Source organism: Miniopterus schreibersii (assembly GCF_964146895.1).
Source record: "Miniopterus schreibersii genome assembly, chromosome: 3".
Classification (NCBI taxonomy): Eukaryota; Metazoa; Chordata; class Mammalia; order Chiroptera; family Miniopteridae; genus Miniopterus; species Miniopterus schreibersii.
Window position 1 is genome coordinate 82,941,145 of NC_138103.1, and position 14,954 is coordinate 82,956,098.

General features: G+C 40.9%; 1 protein-coding gene across 3 annotated transcripts in view; it reads right to left on the minus strand.

Annotated features, from left to right (window-relative positions):
• The window catches only part of CTNND2 (catenin delta 2), a 688,120-nt gene that overhangs the window by 65,998 nt on the left and 607,168 nt on the right, over nt 1-14,954 (minus strand). For 2 of the 3 annotated variants that reach the window (XM_081131846.1, XM_081131845.1), the window contains one exon: nt 7,541-7,691. In XM_081131846.1, coding sequence (XP_080987972.1) covers nt 7,541-7,691 — 151 coding nt within the window. Of the gene's footprint in view, nt 1-7,540; nt 7,692-8,746; nt 8,822-14,954 lie in introns of all 3 variants that reach the window. The other variant, XM_081131844.1, reaches the window with a different exon arrangement.

The following is a 14,954-nucleotide window of genomic DNA, read 5'->3' on the forward strand; positions in this document are numbered from 1 at the left end:
GATGAGCCGCCTGGGAGAGGCCTGCCTCTAGAATGGGGTGCTGCATGCCAGGGGCCCCGCACTGGCACGAGAGGGGACAATAACAACACACACATAGACACACACACTCTCACACATATTTTAACTGATGGTGTGCCATGCATTTCTAGAGCCCTCTATTCCCTGGGTTTGCTGGGAGACACTGGGTGTAGAGCAGCATTCTGAGCGCCCAGAGGATGGTGACCAGAATACGTCTCAATCCTAGGCTGCAGAAACTTTGAGAAATGATCTGAGTAGCATTTGAAATGCTGCTTCATGAAGACAGATACCCAGCTTTAGGTATATCTTTATTCCCCAGAGAAAATGCTCTTATGACTAGAGAACTGGGTAAAAATGTACCCCGAAGTCTGGATGAAGATCAGCATTTACAGGTCTAGAATTCCGTGGGTATGCCGCTGGGGGATCGCTAAATGCAAAAGAATGCTTAGGGAATATATACAATGGTGTATGATTTAACAGAAAGAATGAAATCTTGCATCTGCAACAACGTGGATGGACCTAAGGGCGCTGTGCTAAGTGAGGCAAGTCAGACAGAGGAAGACAAATGCCAGATGACTTCACTTACATGTGGAATCTAAGAAACAAAATAAATGAACAAGCAGAGCAGAAACAGACTCATAGATACAGAGAACATTTTGTCAGTTGCCAGGTGGGAGGGGGTTGCAGGGATGGGTGAAGGGATTAAGAAGCACAAATTGTTAGTTACAGAACAGTCATGGGGATGTGAAGGACAGCGCAGGGAATACAGTCAATAATATTGTAATAACTACCTATGGTGCCAGGAGGGTACTAGGCTTATCAGGGCGATCATTTCAAGTTATATAAATGTCTAATCACTGGGTGTACACCTGAAACTAATATAATATTGTACATCAACTGTAATTGAAAAATATATATATAAAAAAAGAGAAAATGCTTACAAAGAAATGTAACATTCAGGACAGTGTGGATACAATGAAGGCTTTCCCCTCCAGTTCTCCAAAGAAAAAACTTATCACTAAATAAAGATCTGGCATGGGGGATAGGGGTGGGAAGGAGGAGTGACTGCCATTCTACTGACAACATTATTTTTATTTATTTATTCAGTCTTTATTTTCACTTTAAGACTAATCATTTATATTTACTTAAAAACAATATAATTAATTTATGAAAGAACATTGCCCTTTAAGGATAACCAGGAATCCCCGTCTAGAGAATGGCCAGATGAAATCTTTCATCTGAATATTTAAAGCAGAGTGCAGCAAGGAGCTGGGAATCCCCTCTACTCCTTCCAGCCCCTGTACTCCCCAGAATGAATGAAAGGGGTGATCTGAAAACCACGTGAGGGGAGACAAATGGCACTGGACTTCCTGCTTAAATCATAACTAACTCCCAGGTCAAAAATCACCCTTATCTTGTTCATGGATCATTAATACGGGAAAGTACGAAATGGGCACTGCTAAGTACACCTAGAGATTTGGATCTCCTCTCTCTTTCGTCTCTCCTGGGGTAGCTGTGTTTGGGAGCCAGCAGACTCTCCTAGGAAACGGCCCTCCCTGACTCCAGAGAGTGGTCAGGTTCTCTCTGGTGCTCCCTTTGAGGCTGGACTGGATCGAGAAGGTCTTGTCTGGACAGAGGCTCAGCTAGCTGTCGATGTGAAAAGGTTGGGCAAATGCGAAGAATGGGTCAGATAATATGAATGTGTGGAAGCATCAAAGAAGGATTCTTATAGTTCCTTCCAAATGTGGTGACTCAACCATCCAACTGAGAACAGAGACAGGGAGAGGGTCAGGCAAAGCAGAGAGGTCGAGGAGAAAGGATTGTGGCAAACTGGGGAGGCGCCAGGCCTATGTGGCAGGGGAAGGTCCTTCTCTGTAGTCCAGGGAGGGGCTTCAAGAGTGGGGAGGATGCTTCCAGCATCCCAGCCCTGGCTCACCTGAGAGAAAGTGTGGCAAGCAGCCAGCACCCAGGGAAGTGAAGGGAGGGTACTCAGCTAGCTTTGCTGATACCACCTGCAGGGTGCAGCAGCTCTGCCAGTCTTTGGCAAAGATCGAGGCACACAGAAAAAAAGCATTACTATTTCCTACCCAGTCTCGAAGCTCTTCCAATGTGGCAGCAGAACAAGTGAGTGTGAGTAGTCCTGGATTTCAGTGAATATCTAAGCTGTCCATCTTTCCTCTCCTCCCTGGATGCTGTGGCGGAAACAGACACCCCGCCATGCCTTCCTCGCTTTATTTGGGGTTCCCCAAACCTCCTCTAGATCCATCCTTCAGAATAATCAACCCTTGTTATTCACCCACCAGTGAATTATTATGGCACAAAGGTACTGAACAGGCATCCAAGTAGAGCCATGTGCTGGGCACTGTAGGACATGAAAATAAATAGGGCACCAGGTTCCTGCCTATTCGGTCATTGGGAGGAGTTGTGATGCATGCACATAAAAGTAAAACACAAAACAAGAATGAAACTGCACAATGGAAATCTAAGACGAATGGGAAGATTTCGTATCAAGTGGATGCTACCCATCTCCACTCTGAGTTCAAAGAGCAACCTTCAGCAGGAAGGCCACCCGGAGCTGGGCATTGAGTGGTGGGTGGGGGTCAGTGAGTAAAGAGCTAGGAAGAAACAGCTGGGGCAGAGGTTTGTGAGCGGGAATGATGGTACAGACACTGGTGTGGCTGGAGAAGTCATGAAAAGCACAGTTAGAGATAAGGGGCAGTATGGGGGAGCATGGAGAGCACCTCCAGGGTGATGCCAAGGCATTCAGGGAACAGATCATCTACATATTGGGAAAGTGTACGTGTGGTGCCCGTGTTCTACTTTGTAGCTACTTTGATACAGTCTTGATTGTCTATGCTGTCTGCAAATGCACAAAACAGCACACAGGATGAAACTGCTCTCTTTAGGATTATTTTCCATGGATGGGTAGCCATAGGTTATCGACCAATGCTTGGAGAGTGTTAGATATTTCTCCTCTCTATTGTTTATACGTGCTTTAAGGTTTTTAAATAAATTTTATTGGAGTTTTGTTTGTTTTGTTGGCAGAGAGGGTGGGGATTTGGCTAAAATAAATATCTGCCATTTTCATCAGGAACTGTCAACTTGCTGAAATGGGTGGCATTTTGCTAAACTGGTTAAAATGATATAATATTGTTAGCTCTTTTTACTGAAGCTAATTATTACCATTAATTTAAAAACAAACAACAAAAAACTTCTTTCTGATGACGAGATGACACTCAGAAGGATAATTAATATTTTCAGAAGGTCACAAAAAAAGTATGGATGTGCATTAAGCTGTACAATTGCGCCAAGTCACTCAGTACACAAGGATCTATCTATAGACTCACCGCCCACCCAATAGCTGGGACATGCACAGAATCATGGGAACAGGCAAAGTTGGAAGACACAGGAGAGGCAGAAAGTGTGACATTCCTCTTAGTGCTACTATATGATCCTCATTAGAGCTGGTGAGGTAGGGTGATGATTGTTCAACAGCTTATCTGGAGTTTTCCTGATAATGGAGTCCAAGAAGATAAGCCATTCGCTAACCCGGGTGTGGTAGCTGCTCCTCCCCCACCCCAAACTAAAAGAATGACCTAAGAAGAGATGTGATTTAAACTGAAACCCCAGAACCAGTGATGGGAAGACCTGGGTTCCTCCTGAAAGCCCGAGTGTCTGCGTACATCTGGTAAACTTCAGTAGGAAAATGAACTGGTGTTTCGATGATTTCCTTCATTGGTATAAACTCCTTTCCTTCAGTTGATGTTTTATGTAATTTGCCTACTTAATTTGCTGATTTGGAATTCATTTCAAAATGATGGTAAGACAGGAAAAATTTTAGTTCAGTCATTCGGCAAATATTTATGATGTTCCCACTGTGGATCAAGTGCTCTTCTAGGTACATGGGTTACATCACTGAACAAATGAGACGGAACTTCCCGCCCTTAACGGGCTTCCATTCTAGTGGGGAGATGGACAGGTAACAAGATAAGTAAATAATATGTTGTATATTAGAAGGTGACCAGTACTGTGGGAAAAAATAAAGCAGAAAAGGAGTTGGAGGTAGAATTTTAAATATGGAGGCCAGAAAAGGTTCTGTTGGGAAATTGGCACTTGAGTAAAGACCTGAGTGGGGTAAGAACTGAGGCGCATAGATACCTGGAGAAAGAGGAGTCTAGATGGAGGGAACAGCAAGTTCAAAGGCCCTGAGGCAGGATGGATTGTACTCATGTCATAAGGGAACCATAGTGACCCAGTGGCCTCAGCCAAGTTAGTGACAGCGAGGGGTAAGAGGGTGAGGTTAGAGGGGGAACAGAGAGTTGTATCATGCAGAGTTGTATTTTCCTTAAAAGCCTTCATTTTACACTGAGAGAGATGAGGAACTACTGGGGCTTTTCATTGCAGAAATGACATGTTCTAAGGTTTTAACAGGAACACCCTGGTTTCTGCATTGAGAGTAGACTGTAGGGGGTGAGAGTAGGAGCATGGAGACAGGTAGATGGCCATGGTAATAATCCTGGTGAGAGGCGATAGGAGGTTGGGGAAAAAAGCAATGAAGGTGAGAAGTGACAGATTCTGAGAAAATACAGAAGGAAGATGAGATTTGTTGATGGACTGGATCTAAGGGTGAGGAGTCAAAGGGGACTGCAAGGTGCCTGGCCTGGACCACTGCAAGGACAAATGGCTATTCGCTGTTGTAGGGAAGACTATGGAAGGATCAGGTTTGGGGAGAAGATAAGGAACTCGGGTCTGGAGATGTTATACTTGAGATGCCTGTCAGACATCCAGTGCAGATATTAGGCACGGAGATGTGGGATTCATGCCAGAGATATCTATTTGGAGTTGTCAGGATATAGATGATCTTCAACACCATGAAGTTATATCAAGTCACCAAAGCTTTGAGTGAGATTTGGTAGAAAAGAGAAGATATAGAAGTTTATTGTTTTTGTTCTTGGTTCAAAGTCATTGCAACTTTCTTTTCAATATATAAATTCTATGTAGCATTTTTCTATAAAAATCACTACTTTGACAGAATATCTAAAGTAAAAGAATTATCAAAGCTCACATTTCCTTTCTCCTAGATAGAATATAATGGTGCGCTTTTTGTTGTTAATTTCTGCTTTTCTCATTCAAGAAAAAAGTTATTAATTCCATAAAGCCTGTGACTTAGATATTGTCACTTCTATTTTTAATTGATTGGCTTCATTTCCTGTCTGGTGACATTTAATAGTAAATGCTTAATTTAATGTGGGCAATATGGAGCTCCAAATGTTCCTGCCCCCGACAGAGTGCTAGATAACTGGCTTCTGAGAAAGGAGGGATGCCTAGAAGCTAGAAAACCAATTAATAGTTCCCTATTTTGTAATATTTTAATCCACCAAAAGAAATAAAACACTCAAACTTACAATATCAAGTAGTGAGTATCCAGGCAGTACACACTGATTAGCTATTGATTTTCCCTCCATTTTTCTAGAGGAACAGCGGGATTTTATCAGAAACAACTATGTAAGGAAAAGAAGAGTAGACGGGGAGAGAATATTCTGACCTTTTGAGCTAATGGCCTAGTTTCAATACTTTACAAAATCCACAAGTATTTAAATTAAATTCAAATTAAACATAAATATCAAACTGTGTTTGCTTCATGCAAGTATAACAAATAATTTGATGTATTAGATACCAATTTTGAAGTCTGGTTTTCTTGTGAATAAGTACATGGCTGGTGACCTGCAAAAACTTTGTTTTTTATTGGAAGATATGATGACTACTGTGATATGGCAGGAAAAAAAATGCAAAGGGCCTACGCTCAGGAATTTGAATAGCAAAAGTGGACTCATGTATCTGTGTAAAATTTGTGTATGAAATTTGGTTCCACACCTAGTATTACAACTGCCCCAGAAATGAAATCTTGCCCCTTTGTGCACTCACCTGCTTTCTCCCAGATCTCCAGAGGCTATATACTCTGAACCCTTAGCACAGTGGGTGGTCTAGCTCCCTGCTTGACCTCCATTGACGCCTGTTACCTGCATTCAGGCTTGCCAGGCTTCCTGCTGCACTGACTGACCAATGACCCTTTGGAATGATCTCTTTGATCCCAGATGCCTATATTAGGACCATGGTCTGTGGAAGACTTGTGCCTCTTCCCAGGTAGGTTCCTGTGGTTCATTAGTTCTCTAGGCATCAACCAGCCTTGGCCTACACATCTTCCCACTTATGGAGGGAGGAACCAGGAGTCCTCTCCAGCCTGGGCTCCTACCACTGACTCTGTCCCAGGCACATGAGGTCCCTTGAAGGCCTTGAACCCTCTGGCTTGCTTCCAGCTCCCCTTCTAGGGGGCCTTCTGCAAAGGCAGCTCCTTCGACTTACATGTTCTTTCCCCCAAATATCCACGTCTCACTCTCACCTCCTTCAAGTATAGGCTCAAATGTTACCTTCCCAACAACTCCTCTCTTGACCTCGACCTCCCATTTAAAATCACAACTCCTTATGCTAAGTGAAAGAAGCCAAACACATAACCTCATATATTACATAATTCCATTTGCACGAAACTTCCCGAATAGGAAAATCCACAGAAACAGAACACACACTGGTGAGTGCCGCAGCTGGGAGGAGGGGGAAGGAGGGTGACCGCTCAACGGGTACAGGATAGTCCTTAGGATGATGAACATGTTTTGGAATCCAGTGACGACGCAGTGTTGTTTGTACAACACTGCGAAAATAATGCCACCAAAGTGGTATACTTTAAAATGGTTAATTTTATGTTCTGGGAACTTCACTACAATTAAAAAATTGGCAACCTCACCAATTATTGTCCTTTTTACCCAGATCCATTCCTCCCCATAGAACGTCCCTAACACACAATGGGATTCATGTGTGGATTTTGTTTATTGTACATATCCCCTCTCCTGAAGGTAAACTCTACAAGGGCAAGACTTCCTGTCTGTTTTGCTCATTGATGAAATAATCTCTGGGCCTAGAACAGGCCTGGAACATTGTAGTTCATGGATATATATTTGCTGAATATCTAGATGAACGTATGACCTTTTTAATGTTCATTAATAAAAGATCCTTCCTGTTTCTTAAATACCGAATTCAAGAAAGAAGATTCTCTAAACAATAGGATTAAAGAGCCAGTATGGTCTCATCCAAAATAAATTAAAAAATCGAGAGGAGAAGCAAAGTGGTGTGGATCCCATTACAATCCCTGCTCACCATGTGGGAAGCAAACAAAGAACTCTACAGGAATTTAAAGGATGGGAAGATGGTATCCAGTGCTGAGCATTGTGGTCGTTTGTAATTTGCGGGGATAAGAAATGCTAACAAACATCACATTTTCCTATGAATTCTGAAAAAGAAATCAGGTCCTTAGATTTAAACTAGGAGAACTGGGGAAAAACGCAGCCCCTAATAAATGCACTACTTCTGCATGCACATATGTTCTGCATGTGGATTCAACCACGTGGACCCCACCGGGAAATATTCTCGTTTTTAAAAATAGGGACTCTATGAATCGGACAGAACATACCAATGAGCTCCTTATTTCGGACGTCCAGGGCCATGTTGCGGAGCGCCGTGGCCACGGCGCACACCACGCGGTCGTTGTCTATCCGGAGCAGCTCCACGAGGATGGGCAGGCCTTTCTCCTTCCGGACGGCGGCTCGGATGTACACTGACCACTGCGAAAAAGACGGGAGGCAAAGGCCTTAGACGCGCAGGAGGAAAACCCTGTGGGCAAGTAGCACGTTCGGGTTTTCAGACTGTCGTTTGCAGGAACCAAAAAGGTTGAATTATCAAGACCTAGTTGCAGAATAGGTTGAATAGGTTAGACATGCGTTTTAACTTTATTTTTTGCCTTCAACATACGATAAAGGTTTTAGGGTGAGTCAGTTAACCACACTTTGCTCCTCTGGTACCAGCGTTTCCTTTACTTAGATTGGAAAGTCATTTGTAGCCATTGGTGTGACGCCTTGAGATGTGAAGGCTCGGGGCAGGAAGGGCTGGCTACTGACATTAGGGGGAATAAAAAAATGAACTCTGGAAAAAGTAGAAAATGACAAAAGATTGAGTGTGGGTGATTGTTTAAAAACAGAGATTTAATTTGGAGGTGGGGCATGGGAATGAGTAGCCAAACATATCACCAACAAGTTGTTTGCTGAATAATAAAGACTAAATAAGTCAGAAAAAGGTAGGGGTGAGGAGAGATAAATATGACAATGAAAATCAATAGTAAAAATTATAAACTTAAAAACCCCCACACATTTAGATAAAAATGTATTGTGTCTAGGGCCACAATTCCTGTCTAATTTATAAAATAAGATACACCATTTGTTCTGGGTTGGCGACTGTTGATCTTAATGGAACACACCTAATCTGACTATTGAAATGTACTTGTAATATCAGAATGATAAAGCATTCCAACTCATTTCACAGATTCATTTCAACTCATTTCACAGGGAGGCCCAGATTCCTCAGACATTTGCATATACACTTTATACTCTTGTACGGTGTTCCAGAGAAGAGGTGCACTATAAAAAATCAACCCATATAAGGGTTTAATTGGTAGCAATTTAATTTATGATGTAAGAAAATGCCATTCATGACAGGAAGTTTTGGATTCTGTGGTTGAGTCCTCCTAGGGACCACCAAGGTGACACAAAGTCCCCATCCCTCCCCCGCCGGGCCCCTCCACCCCCCTTCCCCTTGGGGCAGACACCCCAGAGCTGGCTCTCACCTGTGGCAGGCAGGGAGCCCCCTCTGGCAGTGAACGTAGGGCATACGCCATGCCTGCCACATCCTCAGCCCAGCCCTGCATGAAATATGAGATTAAAAACACACACAACTTCATCCCATCCTAAGTCAGAAGTCACATTCACAGTTTCTTATCACCATCAACTCATACCATAAACTTTTCTCTTGCCCCCACTCTAGGAACCCTGAGGGGATGGGAAGCAGAATTACTAAAGCATCTCTTGATTGCAGTGAACTATTTCACAGCCCTGCTCTCAGGGAGCAGAGAAATGGATGGTCCGGGAGTTTTAGACATGGAAAAACATCCAGGTTTGGAAGCTGTTCCTTGGAATTTGGAGGGAGGTGCTCGGTAAACACAGTACAAAACTTCCTTCCTGCCCACTGGAAATTTCACTTGCAATTTGACATGCTGAGACACGATTTTCATCTACCTCCTCCACTACCTGTAAATCTCTGGTCTCCAGGGCCCAGGAAAGATGGGAAACCTGAGCTTAGGCCACGCATGCATTGTTGGGTTCGTCCTTAAAGCTAAGGAGGGAAGTTAGAGAAAGGAAGAAAATGGAAATCAGAGTGTGGGATCGTTGTTTACCAATTGTGAAATGAACATCAACAATAGATTTTATACTGGGGAGATATTCTGGATCTTTTGAGAGACAGTGGGAACTTGAGCAGGCTGATGTATGGGCCCAGAGATGGACTCTGTCCCAGTACCACCTCATTCCAGCCCAGGATGCGGTTTGTACATTAGAGACCTCTTCTAATTCCCCAAGCCTCTGGGATGTGGTATTAGTATTCTTATTTTATAGATGAGGAAATCTAGACACAAAAGTGTTAAATCAACTGTGCCCCTGACCCCCAGTCCTCTTACTCCAAATCTGCATCTCTTTATGATGCTGACAACCTTCCCTCCCCCACCAGTAATCTCATTATCTCTCCCTAATCCTCCCTGCTCAGTCTCCCACACTTCCTTGACCTCCCCTCCATCCTTCCAAACACTGACAGAGAAGAACTTGGCCATATTTGAAATGAGCCAAGAAGGGAAGGCTATGATTTTATCTTCTTAGAAGTCCAGCTATTATATCCTTCCCATGTTGGATGGAAAGATGATTTGGTGTTTGGAAAATAAGGAGAGTCCTTTGGCTTTGTTGGGAACTGATTTGAGAGTCAAAATAAAAGGCTATATATGGCCCAACATATGGATGAGTTGCAATACACCTTTTCGGTATGATAAAATGGTCAACCATGATATGTGTTCCCTAAGTGAAAGGGGATAACAGACAACAGATTTGAACTCATATTATTGCTATTGCTGCATAAAAAATAAATTTTATTTTGAAACTTTTAGTTGTGCATATGTTTGTGTGTGTATGGAAAATTCCCAATATTAGTTTAGTATAAGACAACTCAGAATAAACTGTTTATATTTCACTCCAAAAATGTTGCAAGTTTCTACCAGTTTTCTTGACATGCAAAGATATGTGATAGTGATGCTTTTTAAGCGGCAGCCAACCGATGGACCAGTCTCAGAGGCCATGTGTAACCAAAGTGTAACCCACCAAGGAGTAAAACACCAGGCAGAGGTGGAAAGGAGAAAGGCCCCATACAGACAAAGTTATTGGGAAATGAGGAATGTTTCCCAGGTACACTCAGCACAGAACCACAAGGTTCCTACAGAGCTTTCCAAAAGAGAAGTGAATTGCCTTGGAATCACAGCAGGCCCTGTGGTGGTTAGAAAGGTGTATGGGTTGCCAAGAGTTTTGTAATCTAAACAAAAGTAAGAGTACCACGGGCATAAAAACATAAACAAGAGAGAAACATGTAACATCAACCCATTGTAGTTGAGGAGAAGTCTTTGGGCAGAATGAGAGCACTGTGCACTGAGCATGTTTGTACAGGGAAGGAAGAAATCAAGCATGGACCTTCGAGTACTGTCAATGGAGGTCCTGGACATTCCAATCTAACCTTGAGGGCAACTTGCCTGGATTTAGCGAACCTCATACAAGAAGTTGAGAAGTGTATAACTGGAATCACATAGGGAATGGCCTTGTTTGTGTCAGGAAAGGACTGCCTCTATTTGCATGTGATAGAAAAACAATTCCAAATAGTAAATGCTGTTCCTTCTCTTCCTCCTGATCCTCTACACGTTAAAAGGTCTCTTGCTTTAAAAGTATACTCTGTGATTAAATGGTTTTGTTATGTGATTGTTTTCCCATTGACTTCCATTATTGAATTAGCCATTTCCCCACTTTTTCTATTGATAGGGTAAAGAAAAGTCCTATTTTTCAAGCCAAATTCTTCCTAACACAATTTCATCTTTCAGAAGGATTTCAGCACCTTGTAGTGTCACAGGGCCAGCAAGTCCTACAGCTGTGAAGTAATACATTGTAATGAATTTAGTACAGATTGAGTGAGATTCTGAAATTTGTTCGGAATTAATTTACAGTGCCATGTTACTTACGAAGGTATCTCGTTCTCATGACAAGAGGGCAGAAAGTACCCCCCCCCCCCAAAAAAAAATAATAAAATCAGAAACCATGTGGCTTCTGCTGCATGTCTCCATTATTTTCTCCAGTGTGGATTGTATCTGAATTACCAAGTTCATCCAGCTGTAGAACAGCTCTGGTTAGCAGCAAGAGGATGAAGATTTATGAAACAACGGGGATGGGCAGTGTTAGCACAAAGCCCTTCAGACGGTGGGGTTCCTTTGCAATGGACATAGATTTAGGTGTCAGGTCTTTAAATTCAGAGCTATATTACAGGATTATATAGTTTTGTTTTTAAAATCTATTTTGAAAAGAGGTATCTCTAATCCAGAGGACTAGTGAAGAATTGCCTTATGTTAGTAAAGCAAAAATCAATTTAATAAAATTTTTGGTTAAAGTAATGGCAGCTATTGCATATTTAAAATGTCTTCTGTTTATATTTTCAGAATGTAAGTCAGGTTAATGCAGAGACTATGTGTTACTGCATCTCTTCATGTGATTCTGAAAATATGAATGTCCAAGTGGGAGATTTTCCTGGGGAAAAAGTATTTAGGTAGTCTTTTGTAGTAAGAACAAATAAAAAAGGTCAAGGTCAAGTAAAAGTGACATAGAGGAAGCATTCACTAAACCAACAGTAGTAAGTAGCCCTCCCCCCCCCCCCCCCCCGTGCCAACTCTTAGGCTATCTCAAGGATCAGCAATTTTTGATGGAACATGAATCTTTCTAAACATAATATTTTTTTTATGATGAACGTTATAAGACAGGTTCAGCCCTTGCTGTCTAACTTAGGTTTTATGGATAAGAAATCACTAAGTCATGTGTGCTTAGGGCCAATGACTTGGTTATGACCCTGATCCTCTCCATCTCCTTCTCCCTAGGTTGGACCCATCCATCCTTGTCATGTGTCAGGCTGGTCAACTGAGTGTGTCGTCTCCAGGAGCAGGATGATTGGGCAGAGTCCTCAGATAACCTTTGTCTTTATTCTGGCCCGATTTCTAACCCATTAGGCATCATGCTTCATGCCCCATTTTCATTACAATCTTTCAAAATTTTGTTTCTTTTCATTTAAACTTTATACTTTATATCATACCATTAACTAGGACAAAGCCAATTCTCTTTGTCTTAGATGGCAAACCATGATGTTGCACTCCACTAATCTGCCCTGGTTCACTTGTATGATACACTAACTGATGCTAAATTCAGTGTCTTTCTCAAGGCTGTTGACCCTGTCTCTAGGGAAAAGTCTCAAATTTCTCATTCTCTTATTTTTTATTCATTTGGGCCACGTGGCAGAAGATTCTGTTTCCTCTTCATTACATCTATGTTGCTATCATGTTAGCTCATTAAATATTAACAGGTTAATAGCCAAGTATCTATTTAGTCTATCTTATTTTAAAAGTAAATAACAAGATAATACAGTCTTGAGAATTGTCACATTTTAGGGGGAAAGTTGACTAAACAGAGATGTCTAAACTGTTCGGTTTAACAGCAACTACAGATGTACTTCTATAGTTGAAATCCTGAGTTTTCACAAAGTTCAATTACAATAGAAATAATGCATAAGTGGGAGTTCAAAGAACATTAGGTCACATTTTTGGAAATCTTTATCCTACTATATCCACTTGTTTTATTATTCTGTGACAAAAATGTCACTGTACTGTAAATGAGGAAAAGGTAACTGAATTCCATGTTGGCTATGAAGACATTTATCACTTTGCTTCTGCCATACTGCTATTATGTTTTTCTGATGCTCATAAACCAAGTAATGAGGGTTTTAAAGTTTAAAAAGCATTTAGGTCATTAGGAAGATCTAGTTTGCTAGTGAATTTGTCACATAAAAAGAGTGTGCACGATCTCCCTATAAAGAGTAATTATTGTTTCAGATGATGAGGTCTATAAAAAGCCATCTCTATGCAAAATTCTGGTGTTTTACCTTCACATTTCTGCTTTTGTTTGGGTCATAAAAAGTTAAGGACACTAAAAAAAGTCACTAAATTTCAACAGTTGCTATAAAATCACATTCTTGGAACTATACATTTCAGATAGTAACACATATGAAACTTGATGCTATTGTGTATCGTAAATTAATCTTTTACTTAATCAAGATTTTTTTATTAAATTGAATCTTTTTTAAAAGTAAGAATTTATTTTTTGTACAGGTTGTTCTCAATCTTCTAAACATTCTAACAGTTTATCAGTGTTTGGCTTATGACTATTTTCCCAAATCATCCCTATGGATTATCATCTTTTCCCATGTACTCCCTTGCTATTTAATGTGGTAAATGAATAAATGTGATCAGCTTTTATGCATGCTGTGCATTTACATTTTGATAAGAAAGCTCTTATGCAAGTATATATATTTTTAACTACACACAAATATTCCTTAGCAGTCCCTTGCTCTGCCTGAGGACCATCCCATTTGTCTAAAGTTACAGAATTAGGAAGGCAAATGCTTCTCATAAGTAAGGTTGACATTCTGAGAGTCAAAGTTTTACTTCAGTCATTGGGAAGTAAATCTTTTTAAAATGCTTTCTTTTAAAATTATTAGTAATAATTAAGCATTTTCTTGATTATCAGGTATTAGGGTATATACAACGGCCAAGACACTGAATGGCCTCTGACAGTTTCTCTCTCTTGCATCCTTGTAGTTACCTTTTCTAATTCTTCTGTCTTTTCTCTTTGCCATCAGAGTATTTACTCTCTTTTTACGGCAGATCAGTATGCCTGTTTAGAAGAGGCACTCCTTGCATTTTTTAATCTGCTGCTTGAAATCTGATGTGGACTGGGAAATCTGATGGTCATAGTTGTTAAACTCTGTTGAAAATGCAGAATAATTTTTGTGATGTTGACTTCATCTGCCCCAGACCCTTTTGCCTCATAATTAGTCTCTACTCTATGAGTAATAGAAAAAATTACCAAATAAATGTCTCAATATGTGGGGATAAATTTCACACTGGGGATAACTGTGCTGAACTAATGGGCGGGTTTATGCACTAAACACAGTCAGCAAGATAGTTACTGCCAGGAAATATTGAAAATTTGTATCATACTTCATCCATAATTCTTATTTTATAATCCAAAGTAGAAGAGAATTTTTGAATATTAAAATGGTATAAAATTTTTAATCTCAGCATTTTCTTATTCCAAACACCTATCGACCCAGGCATACCTCCACAGCTCTCCCAGCTGACCTGGTTACCTCTGAGATAGAGAGCCTGATCATTTAAATAGAAAGTTCAACCCTTTGGGAACTATGGGGTTGGGAAATGCTATCAAAATCTACAGCTGCAAAGCACAGATGAGTTTGGGAATGGAAAAGGTTATAACTTTCCCATAACTCCTTTCTATCACAGGGCTGAGCAGTGGGATACAAAGAGATAAATGGGACTTGGATTCTGTCCTTAAAGGGTTTACAGACCACATTCCTGTCTACAGGACATTCTTAGTAGGTCAGCAGAGACTGCTATTTATAAACGAATAATTGGTGACACTGATCCTTAATTTTGGAGTTTACATGTGGTGCAGTTCTTAGTACATAACATGTCTTTTTGTCTCTGGCTGCTTTTAAGATTTTCTCTTTACTACTGATTTTGAGCAATCTGATTATGATATACCTTGATACAGTTTCTTGATATTTCTTATGCTTGGGGTCACTTAAGTGGCTTGAATTTGTGAGTTGAAGTTTTTCATTAAATTTGAAAAATTTTC